The sequence below is a fragment of the Xiphophorus hellerii genome, chromosome 4 (assembly GCF_003331165.1).
Source record: "Xiphophorus hellerii strain 12219 chromosome 4, Xiphophorus_hellerii-4.1, whole genome shotgun sequence".
Lineage (NCBI taxonomy): Eukaryota > Metazoa > Chordata > Actinopteri > Cyprinodontiformes > Poeciliidae > Xiphophorus > Xiphophorus hellerii.
The window spans coordinates 2,094,880-2,121,671 of NC_045675.1; the positions used below are offsets into that span (position 1 = coordinate 2,094,880).

At 37.9% G+C, this 26,792-nt stretch overlaps 1 protein-coding gene across 2 annotated transcripts in view; it reads right to left on the reverse strand.

Annotated features, from left to right (window-relative positions):
* LOC116719267 (nuclear receptor ROR-alpha A-like) overlaps positions 1-26,792 on the reverse strand; it is a 48,625-nt gene that overhangs the window by 17,178 nt on the left and 4,655 nt on the right. Inside the window, exon 2 of one of the 2 annotated variants that reach the window (XM_032561759.1) lies at positions 4,016-4,048. In XM_032561759.1, coding sequence (XP_032417650.1) covers positions 4,016-4,048 — 33 coding nt within the window. Of the gene's footprint in view, positions 1-3,030; positions 3,244-4,015; positions 4,049-26,792 lie in introns of those variants that run through there. The other variant, XM_032561760.1, reaches the window with a different exon arrangement.

Consider the following 26,792-nt stretch of genomic DNA (forward strand, 5'->3'; position numbering starts at 1 on the left):
AAACGAGCCGGTTTCCCTGCAACAACAACAAAAACAGCCTCCTGCTTCAAATCTGACTTCAGTTTCCGAGTCTTTTCTCACGACTGCAAACCAAGAGCTGCTGAAAACATCAGAGTAAAGATGGAAGTCAGTAAATCCTGGGTGCACTTGAACGCACCACAAGCAAACTGGATTAATTAATAAAGAGGCTTAAGAAACAAGAACATATGAAGCAAAGCCATGAATAATTCCTGGATGACAACATTTCGTTCCCATTTATACGGGCGGGAGCGACTAATTCCTGAACAACAACAGCTGCAGACCGATGTGGATGTGGATAAATCCTGAAAATGATCTGCTCTTCTGCAGGTTTTTAGGCAACATCAACTTTTTTTGGTAATATTATTAAAATGTGGCTTTATTTTATTATTCAGTTCATTTCTTACACTTTAAACGTTTATTCAGTTATTTATTATTGAAAATTGCCAAACATGAAGGGATAAATTTGAAGGGGGGACATTTCTTAGGTTATAAATACATTTTTTCATATTTCAGTTGTTGAGACTGAAATGATGTCACCTCTTCCTCTTCCTCCTCTTCCTCCCAGTAACAGTTAAATAATCTCCTGGCTGTTGTAATCCTCTGACATAACAAGCTGGCTGAACGCCTCCTGCTGCCGTTTCCCTCAGACTGAAACTCTGGACAGGATGGCAAAAAGACGAACAAAACAAAACCTGCAGCAGCAAAACTCAACGTACTCTGACTAAAACACAACGGTTTTCAAAAGGAAGTTAGTTTATCCTCAAGGGATACTTCAGATTTACTGAAGAGGGCTTCCGTTGTAAAAAAAAATTTATAAAATAAATAAATGATGTGAGGTTTGGTTAAGTAATAAAATAAAATAAAAAGTAAAAAAAATAAGTGAGGTTTGTTAAGATATATAAATATATATGAAAAGAATAAAATTAAAAATAATAGAAACAACAATAAAAACTGAAAAATAAAGAAGTAGGGTTCAATTTAAAACTGAATTTAAAATAAAAATATATACCGTATAGAGGGCACCTCACTACAAGCCGCACCCACAAAGTTTTTTTTAAAAACTGTAAACGTGCATATATAATCCGCTCCCACGGACTCGTTCACGCCGAGTTTACGTGCAGCAGATATCGATCTGTCCTGCCAGATCGATATCCTTCAACTTAAAGCGTCATCATATGAATTTCTTCGTGTTGTTTCCATGATGAGGGGTCTGAGTTTGAAGACATTTCTCCATCGTGCCTGCCGCTAGCATGAGCTTGTTCTAAGCGAAAAAGAGCGCTTTCTTCTTTGATTTCCAATTTTGACTTCTAATGATTCACTTCCTGCTGAAGAGCCCCCTGGTGGTTGAAGAAAAATCCACACAAAAGCTGCACCGGGCTACAAGCCACATGGTTCACAGCGTGGGAAAAAAGTAGCGGCTTATAGTCCGAAAAATACGGTAATTTAAATAAAAAAATTAAGAAATGGTGTTCGTTTAAAAAATAAATGAATAACATAAAAAATAAAAATGAAGAGTAAAAAACATACTAGTGTTCTGTTAAAAATAAAATGAATTAAAAAATTATTTAAATAATAAATACAAAAAGTAAAAAAACAAAATACAGAAATGGGGTTCAGCTGAGAGGCTTTCAGTGGTAAATGTCTTACTCTCATTGCATATTCACTCCCTAACCAGGCAAAGGAAAACCACCTGAAAACATGTCGGTTCATTACAGGCCACAAACGTTCCCAGAATAAAACCATCTGAAAGGCAGAAATGCATCACAGGTACAAGATGCACTTCAAAAAATATGCATCTCTGTTGATTCAGTTAAGACACACCTCACACCTGGACAAACTTCACACAGTTTGTTTCTTCACTTTGTGCTGAAACTCTCACACATCAGCCTGTTTTTCTGTTTACTGGTGGATATTATTCATATAAAACATTCCCTAACAACAAACACCAAAATAATACAAACAACTTCTTCTGTTTATTGTTTCTTTTATCATTTATCATAGTAAATTCAAATTAACTGTGTTTAATAAAACAAAACTGCCATCATTGTCAGGATTGTTAGTTTGATTATTTTCTCCACTGTTTGTTCATTGAACACCAATGAATTGAAAAATGCAGTTACCATGTGCAGCTCACAAACCACACTGGTGTCCTAAAGACAGGGTATTACACATGGGAATGTTTTTCAGGGGCATTATTTGTGTTTGTGGGGCTGTAATTACTGTGACACACACTTACAGTCATACATGGGCCTGACGAATAATCAATAAATCAATTAATAAATTCAAAGGAGCTCAATACTTTCCATTTGCATGATTTATCATTTTACTTTTCTCCATCTTAATACCAAAACCTGGATGGTAAAAGTCTTCAGTCTCATCTAGTCATTTTTTGAAGACTCAGTTTATTTTATTTGTTTGTTTATTTATTTGGAATATTTAAAATGTCTTCCTCTTCCAGAGTAAAATGTTTATTAGAATTAAAAGTTTATTAATCTTTGGGAATGTGTTTTTGCATTACTACCATTATAAAACTTGAAACAATAACATTATTGTTTATCACAATAACTTTTGCATCCAGCAAAATTTGCTATGTGACCGTTAAAAAGATCGTTACTTTTACCGATTTCACACCTTTATCACAAACTGCGGTCCACATCGCCACCGCTAACAGAGATGCTTTGTTTGTCACTTCAGCGGTGCACAAAAAAAAATCTGAAGTTGGTGAGATTTCAGTCACAACCAAAATAGCTGGATAAAAACAAGCTTTCAGAAAACTTCAGAGCATATTGGAATCAGTCCGGTGTGAGAAACACTTCCAGAACATTCATGTCCGACACGCATCGTCTCACATCACACTCTCCTTTAAAGTCGGACTCCCAAAATAAGCGAGGCGTCGCGCTGCGGGGCTCCGCTGTCAACAACCAGCCGCGGGGTTCAAACAGGCGCGCAGCCCCGCAGGAACAAACCGAAACAGCCACAGCAGAGAGACGAGGCCGGAGCCCAACTCACCTTTCATGGCGGAAATGACAAAATACATATTTAGAACAATCCAGACTGATGGAGGGAGCTGCGTGTGAACCGCGCCGCTCTCCTCCCGCTCTGTCATCCTCTGGCTGCTCCGCACAGCGTGAGGGGACGAGTGACGGTGACGTCATCGCACTGGCCACGCCCCCGGCGTTCTGAACGCCCCACCCACAAGCCTCTGGGCCAATCAGAGAAAGCGCCACATTGTTTCTAAAGCAACATTTTTTTCTCTCTTTCAAAAAATTCCAAAGATTTAATACAAACATGTAACTTTATTTCTATAGACTAAAAGTTACACATTGTTTTATTTACAAATTTATTGATCCCAAAGGGAAATTAAATGTTGTCATAACTTATATTAATTAAAATTCTTCATAGAGTTATTGTAGATAGCGATGGCTGTTGGCAGGAAAGCTCCTGTAGCAGTCTGTTTTACAGTGACTCTGAAGACGCCTCTGACTGAAGACACCCTGTTTTCCTAAGACAGTCTAATGAAAAGATGGTCAGGGTTGTCCATAACTTTCTGTAATAATAATTTCCCCATTTATCTCTAAATTTATTCAACTTTTGTTTTTAGTTTTATTTGTTCTACTTTGTAGATTTTAAGATTTTAACACCAATATTGTCAGTGTTGTGGTAAGGTTCAAGTATAAAACAAATGGAATAAAAAACATTTAAAAAATATCTTTTATCACCAAAGGAAACAGATAAAGTAATAATCAATTATTCTGACGATTAATTCTGCACCACATAAGGTTTTTTTTCAGTATTAGAACTAGATTAAATGAATTTTAACTCTAATTGTTCTTTGGAACCACTTTCTCCGTGTAAAACAAGTTCAATAAACATCAATGTTCATGTCTGAAAAATGGTTTTATCTTTGGTATTCTTAGAAAAAGACTTAAATATTTCATAAAATTGCAAAAGAAAAAAAATCCATATATTTCTATATTAAAAAAAGTGAACTTACAAGCGTGCGTCTTCTTCACAGCTGCTGACAAACCTGGAAGACAGAAATAAACAGAATCTTATTTTTGATTTCAGGTTATTGTGTAGCATTTGTAGGATATTTGCATGATGTTGGATCTTGAAACATTCAAACCAGCCTTATTTATTTAAAAGTAAATTAAATTATTTAAAAACCCAGCCGATTGACTTTACAGCAATTCTTCCTCCTGATGTGAAAACACCCATTGCACAGTTTCAGATAATGTGACGAATTATTTCTTCTCAAATCCACTGGAAGCTGCAACTTTCTCATCATTTTGTCACCACAACCGAAACTATCTGCTATTAGTAGTGTAGATAAACTGAAAGCTTAAAAAAGTAGAACTACACCAGATTTTCAGGAGTTCACTCAGCAGTCAGCCTCCCTCAGTTCCTGATGGTGCTAGATAAAACTCGTAAAGTCTGCGTCCCACCACAGGGGAAAACCTGAACACGGTGCACAGAGTCACGCAGGCAGCAGCCAAGACAGAAAAAAACAAACGATCCGGTTGATTTCATTGATCATCTGAGTCTAAACCTGGAAAACAAAAACCTTCATCAGCAGAAAAACACTGTGCAGCGAATGCCTGCTGTTTCTCCGACTGTCCGGCAGAATTAATCCTGCTGGAAAAAACACAAACATTCCCTTCCTGTCTCAGAGAGACGCTAACAATCCCACAGCCTCGTGTTTCCAACTCCGAGCTGCAGAACGAGAGGAAGAACTTCCCCGTTTCAGGAACAGAACTGCCCAAACCATGATACTCGCCCTTCAAACATCTATTTTCTCACTTTGGTTTCTTTGTAGCTACTTTATGTCATTTTAAAGGGGAAGTATCATGTAGAATCAACGTTTTTGAGCTTTACATCAAGTTTCAAAGTTTTTCCCTCATCAGAAATATTCCTGCAGTGTTGATTTGATTCTTTCATGGATGTTTCAGAAATCCTTTAATCTCCATGGCAACCATTCAGCTGTACAAAATGCCTGGGTGGACCTAGCCCCGCCTTCGAGGCGCAGCTCCTCCCCCACTCAGCTCCTTCAAACTAGCCAACAGCAATTAGCAAACACCTGCTGAGATCATTATAAGAGCTACTTCTGAGGTTAATAGAGGAGCCATGTTGTGATAATTTTGTGAAGAACGAGCAGCAGTTTCTTAAAGAGACAGAGGCCCAATTTCAAGATGTTAATTTAAGAAGTCTAATTACTTTTAAGTCATATTTGATATATGTAGCATTTTCAGAACAGCTGAAGGTAACATGGCTAATTAATTATGCTATAAAAACACAGTACTGCCCCTTTAAGAAAATATTTGTGTGACTGTTTGAAAATATTTTTCCAATCTAATTTGTTTCCCCATCTTTTCTAATTCATGGACGCATCACAGAAGACTGAAGTCATATTATTCTGCTCAAATGGGTCATCTGGAGCCCAGCAGGTAAATATCAGATCCATATTCATACTTTGACTCCATATTTAAAATCCACAGCCACCAATCTAAGATGGCCGTCTTAGATTTGAGACTCGTCAAAGTAGAGATTACTTTGTCCAAGCAGGAGTTTGCACAGATCATTCACTCCTATATCTTTATTATTGCACTTTGGTCAACCATTTTGTTTTTAAATGAGCTTTCTACATAAACTGGACTGACTTTGCAGATATCAGCAAATGTTTGGTGACAAGAACTCAATTAGATACACTAGTTGCAAACAGAGATGCTTGTACAAACTGTTCTAAGCATAAGTTTAAATAATAAAACATAATTCATGGCGCAGTTTTGGTAAGCGTTATGAAACCACAAAAAATAAATATTTGATTGACTCGACATCCTTCTGCAGCTCTGAGGAGCAGCTAAGAGATTTCCCTCCCAAACTCAGAGCGCAGTCTGTCACAAAGCCTGGCTCCCCGACACACTGACCAAAACCTGCAGCTAGCTGCTGGAACATTTAGAGCCACAGGGGGGCGACGGCTGCAGAGCGAGGACAGAGGAGACGCTGCAGCCGTGTGACCTGCAGCAAACCAGGCAGACAGGAAGTCCAACCTGTCATCTCAAAGATCCATTTAAACAGAATCAAATATTTACCAAACCTATTCCTCCTTCAAAGCTGCAGTTTGTAATCTCTAAAACAAAATATGTTTACATATTTATAAAAACTAGTTTTTATTTTGACTAGGAATGACAAAATAACACATTTTCCTGGACGATAAATTATCCCAGAAAAGAATCTTGATAAACGATAATATTGTTGTTCTGATTTTATTTTTAAGTAATATAATGGTAATGCAAGAACACATTCTTAAAGCTCAATCAATTTTATACATTTTATATAATTTTATATTATTGAAAAACCTTGCGATTAAATGAAAAATCTTCGTTGTTTCCCTTTGATGACTGCAAAAGCACAAAATCAAGTATTTTTAGTCAAGTAATTTGTGCAAATATCTTAAGAGAAAACTAAAGATATTTAGTTCTCTCAGCAAGATAATAGGAGGTTATTTTGAGCCAATAATTCCTTAATATTGATGAAAAAGTTCTTGTTCCATTGCCAGATTATTTCACTAAAATCATGGTGAAAATATATTGTTACAAATAAAATAATCTGCCAATGGAACAAAACGTTTCTGATCAACATTCAGGATTTATTGACTGAAAACAAACTCATATTTCTGGCTGAAAATGACTTAAGTCTGTAAGTTAATTTTCTCATATTTCAAGTATGTTAAGAAATAAGAGCAAAAGTACTTGGTGAGATTTTCTGTTTTTGCCGCGATTAATCGATTAATCATCAGAATAACTGATTAATTGTTAGAATAGTAGCATTCTAAAATAATCGTTAGTTGTAGCCCTATTTCATTCCATCAACACTCGTGATTTTACATCTCTGAGTGTTTCCTGTAAGAATCTGGATGCACTCGGCTGTTCCACTCATGTTTTGACACCATTGTTCCGTCTTTGTGTCTTTTTTAACGAGGAAAGCAAATCGAAGACAGGATGCGTTTCCTTTTTCACAGTTTTTAAGGTTTCTGCTGATATTGCAGAACCTGAGACAAGACGAACCTTTGAAATGAAAATTAAACCATGTAGTAACTAAGAGGGGACGGGATGAATGCGCTCGGTAACGGGCCGCTTCTGTTCCGCTCGCCTCCATAATTCATCGGCGGCGCTGAGCTGAAAGCAGCAGACATGAGGGACGTGGAAGCTGCTTCCAGCCGGATTCCCCAGCGGAGAGACGAGGCTTTAAGACGAGGAGCCGGCGACAGACTGAGAACCTCCCTGCGGGCGCTGATGGATGGAGCTGCAGCTCAACAAACAGAGCTGGAGGACGGCCGAGATGAAGGGGAACTGCGCCTGCAGCAGCGGCTTTACCACAAACACTTCATATGTCTGAACAAACCGAGCCGCTGAGCATCTTCTCCGCTGCATCCAAATGAGAATCCAGATATTTTCATAAATAATGAGTTAAAAGATGCTGAACCAGTCAGTGCAAAACAAAAGGAAACTCTTAAACTGAATGGCATCTGGATGAAGCTGCATTACGCTTTAAAAAACTAAAAATCCTCCAGCCCAAGTTTCCATTCAATTCAGTTTATCTACATAAAGCCAATTCACAACACATGTTGTCTCAAGGCACTTTATAAAATATTTACCCAAACCATTTCCCTCAGATGAAAGAAAACTGGTTTGGATCAGAGAAGCTACTAATCCAGTAATGAGTTAATATAAAGTTAATTGATCCTATCGACGATTAATTGATAAGCGTCCATTTTCTTAAAAACACCAACAGATTTTTCTCTTCAATCAAGATGGCCGACTGTCTTTCAGCATTTCATAACTTGCTGAATTAAACAAAACATAATTAAATCGTAACATTATTTTGTGTCAACTCTATTAAATACTGAATGAATGGATAGAAAATTGTGGTTTTCTCACGTTTTAAACTTACTGACCTGTCGTCAGTCTGGTGCTCTGGTCTCAACCAGAACCTTTTATTTTGTTTACAGATGATTAGTTTTATTTGTTGTTTTTGTTTGGGTTATATATTTTGGATATTTCAAATGTCTTCCAGCTCTGGTGTTGCATGTTCATTAGAAATTAAAGTTTATTGACCTTTGAGAATATGTTCTTGCATCAATATTATAGTAATTGAAAATGATCTCAAAACAACGATATCATCTTTTACCGCAATAACTTCTGGCACAACTTATCGTCCAGTAAAATTTGTCATAGTGATGGAAAACCATCAACACCAGATGGAGCTCTGGTTGGGTTGCTAGGCGACAGGCGGATCCCTGCTTGGGTTGCTAGGTAACAGCGGAATTTGACCAAACAATCGGGAGAGTTTTGAAACGCCTCATTTTCCAAACACCAAAAAAACATGAACTTATTGCCAAAAAACGACTGGATGTTTTTTAAGGTAGGGGAGGAAAACGTCTCAAATTAATCAAACAAATACGAACTTTGTTGAAAATGGTGAAAATCTGAAACATTTGAATTAAAATGAAGGTTACAGTGAATCCTGAGCTGCTGTTTGCCAGTTGATGTGAGGAAAACCTCCTGAATGCGACGCCTTCAGGCAGCAGCTGCCTCCCTGCGCCTGTTTCAAAGCTCCTAAATATGTACAACACTGCAGGCTGAAGCTCCCAACATGACAGCGACCCGTCCCCGACTCCCCCAGCGGAGCTTGGAGATCCAGCGGCTCGTAATTGTTCGGAGCGAGCGTCTCCTCGTGCCAATTATAAGGCATTAGCAGCAGCCGCCAAAGTCATTTCCCCGCCGCTCATCAGGGAGCTCAGCGCAGGAGGAGGAAAAGCGGAGAAGCGGCCGTCCTCTGGCTGCCTGCAGCGTCGGATGAGCTGCGGATTTAAGATGGAGGTGATAAAAGCAGATTTATGGATTAGACAAACGGATATGATTGAACTTTCAGTGACTCGCTGGAGCAGAGCTTCACTGATTTACTCTGAGGCACAAACTCTGTTTGCTACTGAACCTACTGCCTCACATCTGATCTTCAGGTCGGTAACAAAATCTAACAACGAAAACTGAGATCAAGAAAACATTTTTGTTAATTGAAATACATAAAACCAGTAGTACATGAGGAAATGCTACAACTATGACAGCAACAAAGTTTCTTTTGCCCCATCTTAGCCCCTCCTCTCATACCCACACTTAGACACGCCCCTCAGTGTCTCTTGGCTCCACCCACTTTAGGGGGCGGGGTTAGTTACACGTTTTTCCGTCAGGTGTCACGGGTAAACAGACTTTATATCTAGCCAACACTAACAAGATAAAGAAAAATAAAATTTATAAAATGTTTTTGTTATGTGAAACAAATAAAAAAGGTGATTAATGGTAAAAACTATAACTACTTGGAACTCTATTGTGTTTATAAAACTAAAACATACTGAAATTATAGATATAATGTTCTTTATTTTTGTGTTTATGAATTTATTCATTAGCCTTACAAATTGATGTGTAATTTATTTTTTGTTCTGCCACACAAACCGTCAGCTGTTCTCAAATTACGGCACTCCATATGCGCTTGTATACGACCGCAAACTTTTGGAAATTCAGTGTTTCTACTTTACTTAATGTTTTGAATCTTTAAGGATTTATGGGCTTCATTAAAATTCTTTATTACCGAGCAGGTAAAGCAAAACAAAACAAAATTACACTATACTATGTCCAGAAGTAGTTTAAATGTTTTGTTTGGACACCACTGGTGTAAACAAATCTTTAGTTTTTCTTCTTTCCACTTTTTAAATAATTTTTATTAACGCTTTCGTCCAACGATACAAAACACAGCAGCCAGAAAATCCGTCTACGTTGAAACGGTCCTGTAAAAGTCAAACAGCCTTTCCTTCTGATCGGTTCTAATGAAGCTGTTTGAAACTCATCTGTGGTTTTTCTTCTAAATGCAGACAGAACAATGCAGTGAGAAACACTCGGGGAGCTGCTGTTAGCTTCCTGTCTGACCGCAGTAACGTTCGCTGCCACCTCAGATGAAAGAGCCGCAGCTTATCACCAGCAGCCAAACACAACCGACTCTCTGCTGCTGTAACTGAAGCCGGGGAAGCACCGCCAACCAGGCAGAGCGCCGACAGCCGCTGCTGCAAGGCGCTCAGCCCCACTTTCATCTGAATTCATCACACCACAGCTGGATGTGTCTGTTTCTTCTGTCTGGTGTTTGTTTATAGGCAATAATTAACTTTTATACCAAACATCTTCTTGATAAGCAACCAAATAAACTGATTTCTTCAAACAGCATGACGCCCTAAAATCACTAGAGTCTATTTTTATTACAGTGAAGGAGCCAAATGGAGCCGACCTCCTTGATCCAGGTTGTTTTACTATTTTAGAGTATTTTAGAGTGTTCAAATATAAAGGGGTAATAATATGTAAAATCAACTTTTCATATCTTTATTTGATGCTATGATGTTATTTACTCATCAAGAACAAACTGGAGTGTTGATTTGATTTTTCATTATTTCATAAATCCTTTAATCTCCATGGTAACCATTCAGCTGTGCAAAACAGCGGAGTGGACCTCATCCCGCCTTCGAGGCGCAGCTCCTCCCCCACTTTGCTCCTTCAGACTAGCCAGCAGCGGTTAGCAAAAACCCGGTGGAACTGCTCAGCTCATTGTAGGAGCTACGTCTCAGAGCAACATGGCAATAAGGTTGTTAAAAGGTTAATCAGCAGCCATGTTGGATGACTTCCTGAAGGCGAAGCTTCAGAAAGACCAGGAGTTTCTTAAAGAGACAGAGGCCCTGACATTTTGAGAATAATCTCAGACATTTTCTAGACAAACAAGAATATGAAGTATGAAAACTTGAAAATTTGCAATTTTTCTAAAAGTAAAAGTATTTACAACTTTTGAAACTCAGAAATCTCTGGGATTAATCACAAAATTTCTAGAGTTTTTTCTATCAATTTCTTTTACTTTCCAAGCTAAAAAATTTTACCTTTTTTTCTGGAAAATTTCTGAGATGAATCTAAAACTTTCTGAGTTTTGTCTAGCAAACTTTAGACTTTCAAGTCTCCAAATTTCTGAGTCTTCAGGAGTTTACTCCTTTTTCTTTGTACAATGGTCCTAATATGTTGATCTGCAGAGGAACCATGCAGCTGAAATGAAGATCAGAGCCTCAGATGGCGGCAACAGGAAGTAAACGGAGGCCAAAACCAGAACAAATGAAGTTCTAAAATAAAATCTGGTGTTTATGGAGGTAAAACTACAGGAACAAAGCGAGGCTTAGAGTCTGGAGGCCTCAGGGGTAAACATCTCTGACAGAACTGTGAGTTGTATCTGTTCTGTTTCCCCCTGAACATTTCCATGAACCCGTCACTGTTTGTGTTTTTCTGCTCAGCTGGTGTTTTTTTCACATCTTTCTTTGCACGTAATCAAACTAATTTGGCAGGCGGATGCAGCATAAGCCCCGCCGGCGCGATTAGACGGCTGTCTGACTCAGCAAACTGAAAGTGACATTCGGTCATGCACGTATCTGCCTGCAGAGAGTCACGCTCTCAGGCGGCTATCATCTAATCCATCTCAGGCAGAGGGGGATTCTCACTGATATCACGCTGGATTTTCTGTCCGTCGCGTGGCAAATCGGCCGCAGCGTGGGAAACGTTGCTCTCTGACCACCTGATGTTTCCAGGTGTTGTGGATCCGTTGGTCCCAGAGACAGTTTGGCTGTTTCTTGTCCTGGCAGAGCACCTGCTGCTGGTGTGAGCGAGCTGCATCAGGGACAGATTATGTAACGCTGACATCTGCTGGGAGCAGAAGGAGGCTGGGGGTTCAAGCTGCTGCATCACTGATGTCTTTTCTGGTTTCTACAGGATTTACGTTCAGGAAGGTCGATTTAGAGTGTTTTTACATCTGATAGTCTGGTAGATTTGGTTTGATTTGGGATTAAAACTTCAACATGTTGCATCTCCAGCTGCTGTGGTTCTCGTTCTCTCTGCTCTGAGTCAAACAAACCAAAACCTCTAAGCAGCCTGTTCCCCTCCTTGCCTGTGGAGGCGCTGCACCAAGAACAACTGAAGGAAACGACACAAAAGACACTGAGCACAACTTCCTTCTTCATCGACTAGGAACAATCATGAGTGGCTTCAGACTTTAGCGGTTGAAGAATTTCTCTTTTGTTTTTGGCTAAAAACCATGAGCCATTTCTCCCACTTGTGCTAGGCTAGCTTGTTTGTTTTGGTTGTATTTACCCACAATGCCTGGCGCTGTAGTCCACTTCCTGTGGTCTCTGGTCCTCTTGGCTTTCACATATGCATTCAAACTGAACCAGAGTTCATTTCAACCAAACCGAAACCGAGGCTTGTAGGACCAGAATGAGATTTTTTTGGACTGGAGTTGGACTTTTATTTTTTTAACTCTGTTTTTTCTTCTTCTTTTTTGTATTTCAGGGTCTTATATTCTAATAAGAAGCAGGATTTTCTCTGCTCAGTGGCCAGCAACCTGAGAGACAACGATAAATATGTCAATGTTAGACTTATTTAATAAACGATCATTTCTTTTATACATTTTCTAAAAACGGAAATAAATAAATGAATAAAGTGACTGACAAAATAAGCTCTCCATTAATATTTTTTTTCATATATTTCTTTTGGTTTTTTATGATCTATTTAATGGTGTATTTATTTAATTTTTATAAAATAGGTCTCCATAGTTACTAGCTTGACTCCATCAGAATTTCTCCCTGATTCTCCAAATTGGAAGCTCCAGGAAAGATACTGACTACTCAGAACTCACCCCCACAACCCCTTTTAGACTCATTTGGGCCTTTTAGATGTTTTAAGTTCTCTTTCTATCAGAAATTAACTTTGAGTGTTCATAAAGAGCCGTTTTATTTGGGTCTAGAACCGTTAATCAGCCTCTCAGCTCCAGCAAATAAACACAAAACCACATTAGCCACCCGCTGACAGACGGAAATTTACCCTCCATGTTGCTCTTGAGGAAAATAAAACATAATTTGATCCGTAATTTTATTTAAAAACCGCAGAGCTTAAACGCGGCTCTAATTGCAGCTGCTGCTCCCTAATTCGGCTGCAGATTTGATTCTTTTTTTTTTCTGTCCTCGTCTCGTCAGCCTCGCAGCTCTTCTGCTTCCGTCAAAACCCTTCAGAGTAACAAACTGGGGGAAATGAATTTAACGAGAGCCTCTCTGGCATCCGTCCGCCCGATGTTCAGGGGGGCCGTCAGGCTGCGTTTAGGAGCTCTAAACTGGTGGACGATAAGTTAATCCATTTATCCGAATCGTTGCCGCCAGGCGGCAGAAATAAACAGCGCAGAGGGAGCTGGAGGAGAAGGAATCACATCTGAAGGAATTAATTAAAACCAGATTTAAGGCACAAAGTCTGAAATATTTAACACACAGCTTCTCCCTGACTTCATCGTCTGTAACCTGTGATGTTGGTTCAACTGGGTAACAAGGAAAACCGGGTAAAAGGTGATCCATAACCGAACCGGAACGACAATATCATCAATCAGCAGGAACAAAACCAGAACCTGGACTCCAAACCGAACCGCAAACAACAACCAGGAGCTGGAAGCTGGTTCTTCTGGCTGAAATATTACTTCTTTTCTTTTAAACTTCTGTTTCACAACAAAACAAACCGGACTTCACGCCTTCTGTAAATTCATGGTTAACTCAGTTATTGTTTCCATTGACATTAAAATTATGCAATTTCACATTTTGAAACCGTTTGCTCAATTGAAGCAATTTAAAAAAATTTTGATAAAACGATTTGGTTCTGGGTCTTTTTAGTGCATCGAAACTGGTTTATTTCACAAACCTCCAAAGTAAAATTTATCCTGAATCCACAACAGGATGTTACTACTGGCAGAAACCACAAGGAAGATGACAGGAAGTAGTAAGAGGATGGTGACACAGGATGTTTTTTAATTACTTATTGTGTGAATAAATTTATTTTTGTGTAATTTTATTTAATTTATTGTTTAATCTCAACAACACAACTGCGAAATTGTGTTTTTTCAGAGTATTGACAAAGTTTTGCGCACATTTGTAATGGAAATGCAGTTAGTCACTATTGGCTCCGTTTTCTCTTGAATCAGTCAATCTACTGGTGCAGTACAGATACTTTTCATGGTGTTGTTATTCTGCCTTATTGTTCAGTTTGGTGCCTTGAGTTGCGTTTCCGTTAACCTTTAAATTGTGTAATTTGGAATTACAAAAATACATTTGCTTAATGAAAACACAGCAACTTAGAAAAATCTAGATTTTTGCTAAAAAATCTTTTACTCTTGGTTTTTTTTGCCGTATTAAAATTGGTTTATTTCACAAAGCTGAAATGGAAACACTTTTTTTGCATCATATGAGTCACATGATCACCAACAGATGTTACTACTGGCAGAAACCACAAAGAAGAAGAAGACAGGAAATGGTATGAGGATGATGGAGTAGCATATTTTTAATAACTAATTTTTAGAACAAACTGATTTATGCGTGATTTTAACTGAATTTCTTATTTAATAAAAACACTGCCGTTGCAAAATTATGTTTTTTCGACTTTATTGGAAAGTTTGAGGCACATTTGTAATGGGAACGAAGCTAATGGCGGTTTGGTCCACGTTCCTCTGAAATCAGCCAATCAGACACTTTCATCAGGTTGGTACCATCAGCTGTGTTTCCGTTACAAATGTGAACAAAACTTTGTTGATATTCCAGTAAAGTGGAGAAAACACAATTTTGGAATCGCGTTGTTTCAATTAAATAAATTAAGTTAAAATCGTGAATAAGTTTGTTCATGCAATAAGTCATAAAAACACACATTTCACATTTATATATAAAAAAAGTCTAAAACATGTTCTTGCCAAGTTATCAGGCAAATATTAATAATTTTGGTATTTCTAGTGAAGCTAAAACAAGAAAATCTTCATCTGATGTAACTTTGGAAAGTGAGAAAAAAATATGTTTGTGTTTTTTTATTTGGTTTCAAATGCAGTTTTTAAAAAAGTGTGTTCTTCTAATATTGGTGCAGGTCGTCCTGTTGGGTGTACTTTTTATTTAGCACATAAAAGATAAATTAAAATCATAAAGAGAAAATATATTTTAAAATCGTTTGTCTCTTCCTGTGTGAACAGAAAGAGCCAATCAGAGGGAACAACATGTAGGAAAACAGTCGGAAGGAGCAGAATTCCCCCAAACTTTCACATTTTGATCCAGACTGCTGCCAGTCTGACGGAGCGCCACCGTTCTGCTCAGCTGTCAGCAGCCAGTAAATAAACCCGCCGTTTGTTCCGCCTGCAGCCTAAAATAAACCTCCAGCAGGTGTGACAGCCGCTCATTCATCCAGCCGTCATGGCCGACCCTCACCTCTGAGCGGCTGAATAAATCACAGCAGCTCCTCCAGACGCTCCGCTGCTAAAAACAGGCAGAGAGACAAAGAGCGGCCCGATCCCAGAGGAGACCCGAAACATCCTGATGCATCTGCCGCCATGCAGAGGCTGCAGCTGCGCCGACATAAACGGACCCACGCTTTCCACTGCTAGCACCTTTAGTTCTAATACTGGGCCTCAGACCGCTGGCTAAACCTACAATGAAGCTTGCTTGATTTTTTTTATTGAAGCATCATATCCTCGCAACATTAAATTTGAGGAAAGTGTTGGTCAAAAATCACAGCAACTAAAAGTTTCAGATTCTGTTAAAGGTGACCTTGAAGAGGTTAGGATCGGTCTACAGGCGATCCAAAGCATCTTCATACACACGGTCATTCTTAGATAGCGAGATTTTTACTCGCATGTTAGAAAGGCTGCAAACAGATGTGCAATTATACAACCGCACATCCTCGAAAAGCAGAAGTGGGACCTCCTGTACAACCAACCAGAATGCAGCAAGTGGTTTCTGGATGGTAAGTCAATAACAAAACAGTCATTGTGCAGCGCATACAGCAGCAAAACCAGCTGACAAAATGTGCTGGAGCTCTGCTGGGGTTGCTAGGTAACAGGCTGGGCTTCGTTGGGGTTGCTAGGTAACAGGCTGGGCTTTGTTGGGTTTCTAGGTAACGGCGCATTGCCTGCTGATTTGTGACGTTACATTCCGTGGATTTTTGCAACGGCTCATTTTACAGAAAGTATAAAACAAAAACGGCTTATTTTAAACGCTTGGGCTGTTTTTAGAGGCTGTTGAGACCCAAATGGAAGAATAAAAACATGCAAGTACATTTCCACAGAAAAACTCAGACATTTTTTAATTAATCTCAGAAATGTTCTAGAAAATACTTGGAAATTTTCTCCAAAAGTCAAAAATTACAGATAAAAAACTGATTAGGACATTTCTGAGGCCTGAATAAGTCAAAAACATTTCAAAGAAAAGCTTGAAATAGTTAGAAATGTCCATGTTTTTTCTTGAAGATTTCTGAGATTAATCTAAAAACATCTGACTTTTTTGACAGAAATGTACTCTGCAGTCGTCCTAATGCGCTCGGAGTTACAGAAATGACTTAACTGAGAAGAGAACAGATCAAAATTTACAAAAAAAACTTAGAAAAATCATAACAAGAAGTAATTAGAAACATGTTGCACAAGCAAATCCAGACTACCAAAATAAAACAGGAAGAGGAGCCTACATGGGGAAATGGTAACTTAAGAGTAAAAAAGTATCAGAAACTTAAAAAAAACACAAAATGAACACAAGTCCCACAGCGAGGAGGAGGATCAATCAATCAATCAATCAAATTTTATTTGTATAGCACATTTCAGCAGCAAGGCATTTCAAAGTGCTTTACATCATTACAAACACAGAATCACAATGCAATATAGAATCAATCATTAAGTCAAGTTCCATCAATAAATTTGTAATTGATTACATTTCAAATACAATCCTAAACAGGTGGGTTTTTAGTTGAGATTCAAAAGAAGTCAGTGTTTCAGGTGTTTTACAGTTTTCTGGAAGTTTGTTCCAAATTTGTGGTGCATAGATGCTGAAAGCTGCTTCTCCTCGTTTGGTTCTGGTTCTGGGGATGCAGAGCAGAACCAGAACCAGAACCTGAGAGGTCTGGAAGGTTGATACAACAACAGCAGATCTTTAATGTATTGTGGTGCTAAGCCGTTCAGTGATTTATAAACTAACAACAGTATTTTAAAGTCTATTCTTTGAGCTACAGGGAGCCAGTGGAGGGACTTTAAAACTGGTGTTATGTGCTCTATCTTCCTGGTTTTAGGATGAGCGTTTTTAAATCAATTTTCACATCAGATTTTTGAGTCAGAGAGAGAAAGTGCAGTAATTAAGTGTCGGATGAAGCTGCAGGTTTTATCAGCATTAAAGCGCCGACATTCATTAACCCAACAAAGCGTTTCATCGTTCTGCTGGGAGTGCTGGCTCTGCAGCGGCTCAAACACGAGCCAAATGGATGGACAAGGTGGCTTTCAGCCACTAATTCTGATCAGTCTGATCAATCTGATCAATCTGATCAATCTGGTTGGTCAGGATTTGTGATGATCATTTAGAAAATGTTAAATAATTAGCATGTTTATTTTAAAGCGTGTTAAAATGTTTTTTGACTAAACTGAGACATAAAAATCAATTAGTGAGGATCTGAATAGTAAAAGGAAAGTTATTCTAAGATGACAGATTTCTTCTGATTAAGCATTGCTTGGGTAGGAACTGTGGCGCCCCCTCTGGTGGGGTTTGGTATTAAATCAGTGGCAGAAAATCAATCTGTTTTCTTTCACAGCAGCTCTTAAAAAGGCTCTAAGAAGTTAGAGGGACTATTAGGACGTCTGTGGGTTAAAAAGGGAAAGTAAATTTCCAACAAAAAGCTCAGACATTTGTAGATTAGTCTCAGAAATTTTCAAGAAAAAAATGGGAAATTACTGAGCTTTAGAGGTTGAAAATATTTGACTTTTGGACATTTTTAAAAATAAATAGCTCCTTCTAGAACATTTTTGACTTTTGAAACTCAGAAATGTTCTTGTTTTTTCTAGAAAATTTCTAAGATTAATCTCAAAATTCATGAGATATTTTTCTAGCAAATTCTCAAATTTTCAAACTAAAATTTCCAAGTTATTTTCTAGAAAATTTCTGAGATCAATCTCAGTTTTTGATTTGTTTTCTAGCAAGTTTTTATTTTCTCAAATTCAGAAATTTTCTGAATTTAATATCAAAATTTCAAATTATTTCTAGTAAGTTTTTGACTTTTGAAGCTCCAATACTTTTCCAAAATTTCACTAGAACATTTTTTAGTTTAATCTCAAAATGTGAGTTTTGGGGGGGGGGGGTTTTAGCAAATTTTCAACATTTCAAGCTCAGACTTTCATTAGAAAAGTTATTTACTGAAATATTTCTTTAATCTCAAAATCTTAAAGTTTTTATTGCACATTTTTGACTTCTGAGCTGTAGAGATTAAGAAGCATATTTTAGGTCAATCTGGCAGCTGCCAAACATCTGTCGTCTCCAGGTTGATAGTGTGTGCGTGTGTGTGTGTTGAGGTGTGTGTGTGTGTTTGTTTATGTTCGATGTGGATCTGTGTGTGTTTCTGTTACTTCAGGGTTTCATCAGCCTGAGATCAGAGTTCGGCAGCAGGCGCTCCTTCGGGAGCCGAGCTGCGTTTGGATCTGATCTGTCATAATTCAAAGGCCGAAACATTTCTCTTCATCCCGGCTGAGCAAGGCGAGCTGCGGATCCCATCCTTTCATGAGGTCCGATCGATCCGATTCAGCTCAGGAGGACAGAACCTGTCTGCATCAAAAGGTCTTTAAAAACCCAAACAAACACTTTCCTCATTAAAGCCATTAAAGTGCAATTAAAACATAATCGGATCAAATTTGACTCATTCTACAGATTTTTTATGTAACCATTTAAGCCTTTTTAATTCAAATATATAAGCAACTTCCTTTTCAAAAATAATAAAATAAAAACTGTGCTGCCCAAAATGCAAAACCACAGCATTGCTTTTGTGAATTTGTTAATATTTGTTAATATTAACAAATATTAACAGTCAAAAATGTGCAATAATGTGAACCAGGTGAAGCTAAAACTTCCCTAAAGTTAAACTTCAGGAGTTTTGCGTTTTATTTACAGACAGAGAAGGTTGTTTTTTGTATCTTAAATAAAAATTTATACATATTTTGTAAAGCCATTAAATTCCAGAAATGTCACATATTCGTCTGAATGCGGCGGTTTTCTCGCCTCCTCCATCTGCTCCCAGCAGACTGCGGAGGTGAAAGGTCACACTCCGCCCACCTCGCCGTCAGGAGGTGAAGAACCCAACACCTTCGCTCTTAAGCAACCGGATGACTCCACTGTGATCCGGTTCTGATGGGCCATCCGACCCAAACCAGCAGAAACACTCAACGCTTAAATATAAATACACACAAGAGCAACAGCGTATCAGAGCAACTGCACAGAGACAAGGAGTAAATTTACACCAAAAACCCAGAAATTTCCTAGAAAACAAGGAAATTTCTGAGTTTGAAAAAATTAACATTTTCTAGAAAAAAATTGAAATAAATCTAAAAAAATAAAAAAACTTCTGGGTTTGGAAAATAATTTTAGAAAATACTAGACAAAAAACTAAATTAATCTGAGAAATTCATGAGATTTTAAAGTCACAAATTTGTAGAACTTAGAAATTTTGAGATTAATCTTAGAATTTTTTTTAGAAAAAAAATTCCACATTTCAAAAATGCAGAATTTTATTTTCTTTTTTTAATTCTAAAAGAAATTCACTCTATTTTTCTATACATATTGTCATATATTCAACCCCTACCCTATATTTTTGTTTAACAACAAAAATATTTACAGTTTTGAATAATTTTCTGACCAATCTACCATCAGATTGGTCCAACGTGACGTTACAGACATTCAGTTTTCCAGTGTTTCAGGAATCGGATCATTAATGGGAATTCTTTGAACAAATCTTGTTTTTTATTATTATTTTTGGCTTCAGCTGTAACCCATATGTTGCCGTTTCATCCAGTTTAACCAGTGGGTTTGATAAAATGGGAACGGATTGACTGGTTCACCTCCAGCTCTGCTGCTCGGCAGAACGGACAGAAATATTAGCAGCTACAAAATTCAATTTCCACATTTTGATTCGTCCTGCGAGGTGAGCAGAGGGAGAAAATCAACGAGGAGGAAACTCGATTACAGAAACTCAGCTCAACAACATCTCCGGCGTTTAAGAACATTTATGGTCATGTTTGTAAAAATAAAATAAAAAACAATGACCAAAAAACTATGGAGGAACAAAACAGGAACGGCTGCAGCTGGAAACAGAAACTGGAAGGAAACAAGGAAAATGTTGGTGAAAGAAAGAGAGGAAGAAAGGATGAAAGGAGGAAGGAAAGAAAAAAGGAGAGGAAAGAAAAGAAGGAAGGAAGTAAAACAAGCAAACAAAGAGGAAGGAAGTAGCTGTAACAAACAGGAAGTAGCTGTAACAAACAGGAAGTAGCTGTTGCTAACTAGCATGAAACATCTCAGTAAAACGGAGAGATTCTTCTGATAGGAACAGAAACAGAAACATTTTTTCCGTCTGTCTTTTAAAGCAAAGGCCAAAAAATCAACTCAAGCAAGCGTGAAAACTTTTTTGGCGAAAATTTAAAAGTTATTTAAAACTTTTCTGTTTTCATCAACCTTTTCTACTGCAATAGTTTAAAAAACATTTATTTACAGTTTGTATGATCTCTTTTTCATCCTGTAAACTTAAAAACCGACTTACTGCAACTACAAATGTATTTATACCTCTTAAACTTTTCCATATTTTCTCACTTTAAAACCCCAAACATAAATTTATCTAACTGGAATTTAATGAAAGCTCAACACAAAGTGGTCATTTGTGAAGTAGAAAGTAAATTATTCATAATTCAAAACATTTTTTACAAATAAAAAACCAAAAAGTTTGTCAAAAATATTCAGTTTTGCTTCGACTAAATTATCAATTAAATCAAACATGCAAATAAGTAAAAATGTTAAAAATTGTCTGATTAAAAACTGAGGATAAATCTAAAAAACTTTCCTTATTAAACGCCACGGCTTGTTTGTTGAACATAAAGCTGAAACCTGGAGAAAACCTCACTTTCACTCACACTGTGTGACTTTGTCCAAAGTCACGGAGAAAAAAAACGTCCTCAGAAATCACGAGCAAAGACAACCTGCTTTAAAAAACCAAAGATGTTTATCTGAGACGGGTCGGTCTAAGAATACCGACCCGCTGTGGAAAGTTAGCGGAAACTTCTTCATCAATCACCGGGAACTCGGACTTCGTCCCAGTTCCAGCAGAAGACGGCCGGAGACTCTTCGCTCCACTTTCCGCAGAAAAACCGGCTCAAGGTGAAAGAAAAGTCATGGACAAGAAATTCAGCAAACCGCTCTGGTTCTGACGCAGGACGACGTCGGACACTTTAAGCTCTCATCTGAAGCCTTCAGGTGTGTGTTAACACACACATCAAAGGTTATATTAATGTTTAGAAACTATTTGAAGTCTATCAATCCTCAGGGAGAAATGTTTACGTCTCATTTTTCTCTTTCTACCAAAACAGGATGAGTAAAGTCTTCAGTTTGAAGGATAGTTTTCTTAACAGACTTATAATTAATTTTATTTGTTGTTTTTGTTGTTTTTATTTATTTTTGATATTTAAAATGTCTCCCAGTTCCAGTGTTAAATGTTTCTTAGAATTTTAATTTTGTTGGTTTTTATGGATGTGATCTTTCTTATTATTGTGAAGCCAAATTGGAGAGTAAAGATCAGCAGAAGCCTGATTATAACGTTTACATTTCTAATGTACGACGGTGGAAGCTGTGACAGGAATCTGTTTTTGGATATCTTGGTCTCATCTTGCAGCAGAACCGTCAGTAGAGACACCAGACAGGTAGCCGGGTCCAGGTGAGTGATGACGGCTGATCGGATCCAGCAGCAGGAAGCAGGAAGTCCATCCGTCCGCCATCAGGAAACACCGGCTTTGATCCCAGCTGCGCGCGCTCGCTGAACATCTTAAAGAGCTGCAGGCGGAACGTCGCTGCAGCCGAGGAGGAGATGAAACGACGGAGGTCACCGGGTTCAGCGTTACGTCACTCCTGCAGCTGGATGTTAGCGCCGCTTCGCTTTAGTCGACAGAGTTTCTCCACATGAGCTCCTGACTGAGATGCAAGGAAGATATGACTTTTAAATTTTTTAAAATTAGACAGAAAAATGCTGATTTTGCTCAATATTGTTTCTGTATAAATAATTCGCTTAATTTTTTGAAATTTTCTCTGCATTTCTTTACTACTTTAATTTGACATGATTCTTTTTCCATTGTATTCCATTCATTGTAAAATTTGTAATATTAATATTTGAATAATATTTTTAGTAAATATTTAAATGCTTAATCAGTTTTGTGTATTTTTATTATTTATTTAAAAAATGTTTAATCATCATAATCTTATTCATACCAATAATAGAGAATTATTTTAAATGTTAACATTTTATCTATATTTTATTAATTTTTTCCATCATTCTGTAATTAAGGTGTCAAACTTATGGTCTGGGGGCCAAATTCGGCCCGCCATAACTTTTTTGTGGCTATCAAGACATTAGAGTGACACATAAATAACAGTTTTATGCCTAAATATTATTTTAACATTCAAATCAAAACAGTTTTTATCTGTTTCATAAACGTGAAAAGATCCCACTCCTTTTTGTGCAGATTATGAAAGTTTTTCTTTTTTGTGTTTGATTATTATTCCCTTTCTTCTCTTGGCGTCACTGGGAGACGCTCAGCCGCTCTACAGCAAGTCAGTCAGTCAGCAGATATCATCGTCTGCAGTTTTCAAACCATCGCAACGTCAAATCTGCACCAAATAAAAAGAGATAAACACGTCTGACTGATGAAGACAATTACTCATTCTGCGCTCTGCGCGAGAACAAAGAGAAAGCAAGAATAGCTTTGTATGCAAATCAAGCCCAAACGCCTACTCCACCTCCAACGAAGGTGGGAAAAAAACGCAGAGATCAAAGGCGGCGGCTGACATGCCTCAGAGTGCAGAAAAGAGGCTGATTAGTTCAGCAATAAGTGGCTCTAATCCTGCGGCGAAGCTTCAGCTGAACATCAGAGCCCTCACGCATCTCAGACGTCAGAATAATGCAACATTTATGCCGCATCATCGCAGCAGCGTTTCAGAGCTTCAGCTTCTTGAAACAGAGGTTTCAAGAATAATCTGACACAAAGAGAAGCTGCGTGACGTCTTTTTATTTCCCTGCTGAAAGCTAAATATTTAGCTGATTTCTATAAGTAATGCATTGTATGGTCACAGCTAACAGCTAATAATGCTATAAAGCCAAACCAAACACCTGGGACTGGCTGTGAAGCACGGTGGTGGAGGGTGATGATTGGGGGTTGTAGACCAAAATGTTCCAGAGTGAAATGTGAGTCTGTCTGTCTGGCAGCTGCAGGTTGGACCAAACTGGGTCAAGCTAAGAACCGGGTCCACAGCAGGAAGTTCAACAGAAAATATCTGAGATTTATTAAACGAGATTCAAAGAGTTTCTAGATCACAAAGAGCAACGGGGTGGGAACTGAGAGCTGAAACGATAGATCTGCTAATGCTAAAGCACTCCACAAACACTGCACTAAGCTAAGCTAATGCTAAAGCACTCCACAAACACTGCACTAAGCTAAGCTAATGCTAAAGCACTCCACAAACACTGTACTAAGCTAAGCTAATGCTAAAGCACTCCACAAACACTGCACTAAGCTAAGCTAATGCTAAAGCACTCCACAAACACTGCACTAAGCTAAGCTAATGCTAAAGCACTCCACAAACACTGCACTAAGCTAATGCTAAAGCAGACCACAAACACTGCACTAAGCTAAGCTAATGCTAAAGCGGTACACCAAGCACAGTATTTAGTGGAAGCAAATGCTAAAGTGCTACAGCAACATAGTAATTAGCAGAAGCTAGTGCTAAAGTGCTACAGCATTAAGGTATTTACTGAAGGCTAATGCTAAAATGCTAAACCATCACGCCCCTTAGACATTGTATGAATATTTTTATCTGATCCTCTATTGTCTTTGTTTTATTTTGTTCTTTAAGTTAAAACAAGTTACTGGAAAAAAGAGATTGAACATGAGGACAGGAAACAGAACAGTTTTCACTGACTTCAAAATAAAAGCATGAATAAAAATGTCTAACTACCTGAATATTTTGTAACAGTTTATAACCAAAACTTTAACACAGGTGTTGAAGTTTATTCAACAGAAATTTTTTGAAAAACAGAAGTAAATGAGTGTTTCAGAATTCATCTGGGAAATTAATTTAAGGGAAACTAAATGCGCTAAACATTAGCAACAGTTAGCAGAAACGCTACGAGAAGAATTAGCTCCACGTGCGCAGCATCTTTCTACCGCAGCACTGTACCACTACTGGAAATCAGAACATGGTTCCTCTGAAGGCTGCGGTTATCCCTGTTGCTACCACACTTTTTCCTTCCACTCAACTTTCTATAATTATGACTGGATGCAGAACTTTGTCAATCAGCTTAATTAGCAGTGACCCTTTGGTAATAAAACATAAATTTTATTTCCTTCACATTATCTGACAAACTGAATTTTGTCATCATCTGTAAGCCAGAATCATCAAATTCACAGAAATGAATTAAAAATATATCAGTGTTTTTCATTTAGCCTTTGTGAGCTTCAATTCTGAACTAAATAAATAAACTTTGTAATGATGTGATTATTTACTGACATGCATCTTGACATCTGTGTTGTTATTTCTTCCTTTACTCCCAGAATCAGGTTTTGTTAATAAGGTGAAAATATGACATTTCTGTTCATATAATTCACCTTTTTCATGAAAATCATTAATGCAATTATGCAGATCTGATCATCTGAAATGATAACAGCAGCACTCTGTTATTGTTTTGACGCAGCTCTGCGTTTCTGACACTGTAAATAATATTTAGTGACATCTACAGCCGCAGAGATCGTCATACATAACAAAGCTCGTCTTATCTGACGCGTTTCTCTGCTAAAAATCCATCATTAGCATTTCATGACAACAGCATGTCGAGAGTTTCAGCGGGAAACCCAGAGCTTCACTGTTTCAAGGTAAAAGTTTTAAGATTTATGGTTTTGAAAAACTACTAAATTAGTTTGAGTGGAAAACCCCTGGAGCAGCATTATTTTCTCCATCAGAATGAGTTCTTGTCACTTTAAATCCAAATAAGCTGCTGCTGGCGACGCTCCCAAACTCAACACTCGCACGTGAAAATGGATGCAAACAGATATGCAGTTATTCAACTGTGCATCTTTGAAAAGCAGAAGTGCAGCCTCCTGCACAACCAGCAAGATCGCATTAAGTGGTTTCTGGATGGTAAGTCAAAAACAAAACACTTTGTCTTTTCTAGCGGACATTGTGCAGCGCATTCAGCGGTAAAACCAGCCGACCAAACATGGTGGAGCTCAGGGTGGGTTGCTAGGCAACGGACCGGGCTTGCCACATTTTTACACAGACACATAAATGTCTTCATCATGTCATCCAAAACCACTCAGAAAGCTGATCTGAGGTCAGCCAGACGGAAACTTGTGGAAGGAGCGACAGGTGCACCAAGGTCGTCATGTTGCAGCATGTTTTCAGTATGTGACCTTTGACCCTTTGTTCTTCCCTAGAAAACATGTTGATTTACAGCCAGAACAGAAGAAGCCCACAAATATGTATGATTAAACGGATTAATCACAATTAATCAAATGATTTGTGATTAATCCGATTACAGAAAAACTGTCAACTAGTTTAGTAACTGATTAATCATTAAGTGACTCCAAAAAGGCAGAAAGAACAACTAACTCAGAGACAAAATATACAAACATTTTTCATTTAAGATAAAAAATGCTTTTTTTGTCTATGAATATATTTTAGCAGTTTTAGCTTCACCCTATTAATATTCTGCAACAAAAAAAATCTGCCAATAAGTAACTTTTTATATCCAATTATTAATTGATGATGCTAAAATTCAAACATTCACTAAATGAGAGCTGTGATTACATTCCAGGCAATAAAATGTTTATTTTCTGATTTAAAAATGGATTTAATTATTTGTTTAGTTGCATCTTTAGTGTATTTCTAATATTGTATTAAAAGGCTTAAATGTTTAAATAAAAACCTGCAGAATGAAATAACTGATCACTAAAACAATCATTAGTTGCAGCCCTGCAGAGATGTTTTGTTTCATAATCCTCTGGTTGTGATTATATATCAGAATGATGCGCAGCCTCAAGATATCGGTGAAAATTAGACGCTTTAGGGGTAAAAATACATTCAGATCATTAAAAAAAAAACAGAAAATTAACAAAAAGGAGGTGAATTTGTTTGAACAGAAGGACGAAACATTAATTTATGCAGCAACTCTGGAAGCATTGTCTTGAATTAAACCCACAAACCTTCAGACTCGGATTCATTACGAAGAAAAACAACACGAGACGCGTAAAGATGCCGAACACTGAAAGCAACCTGAAGGTTGAAGCAACGTGACGGCGAGAGCAACGTGGGCGAGACAGAAAACCCTGGAGGGGCTGAGACGACTCAGAGAAGACGGAAAAACAGGAAATAAAGGATGAAAATCCCTGAAATCACAGAGAAAATAACATGAACTGAGAGAAGGAGGGTGGAAAAGGAGGTTTTTCTCTTTTCCTGCAGGACAAAGAAGAGTTTAGGAGTCAAACGCTCCATGAGGGGAAACTTTTTAAGAGGTTTGTTGCAGTGGTCGTGTAATTTTTAATGATTTCTTGGGTTTTCTGAGTTGTTGGAGACGGTAGGAAAA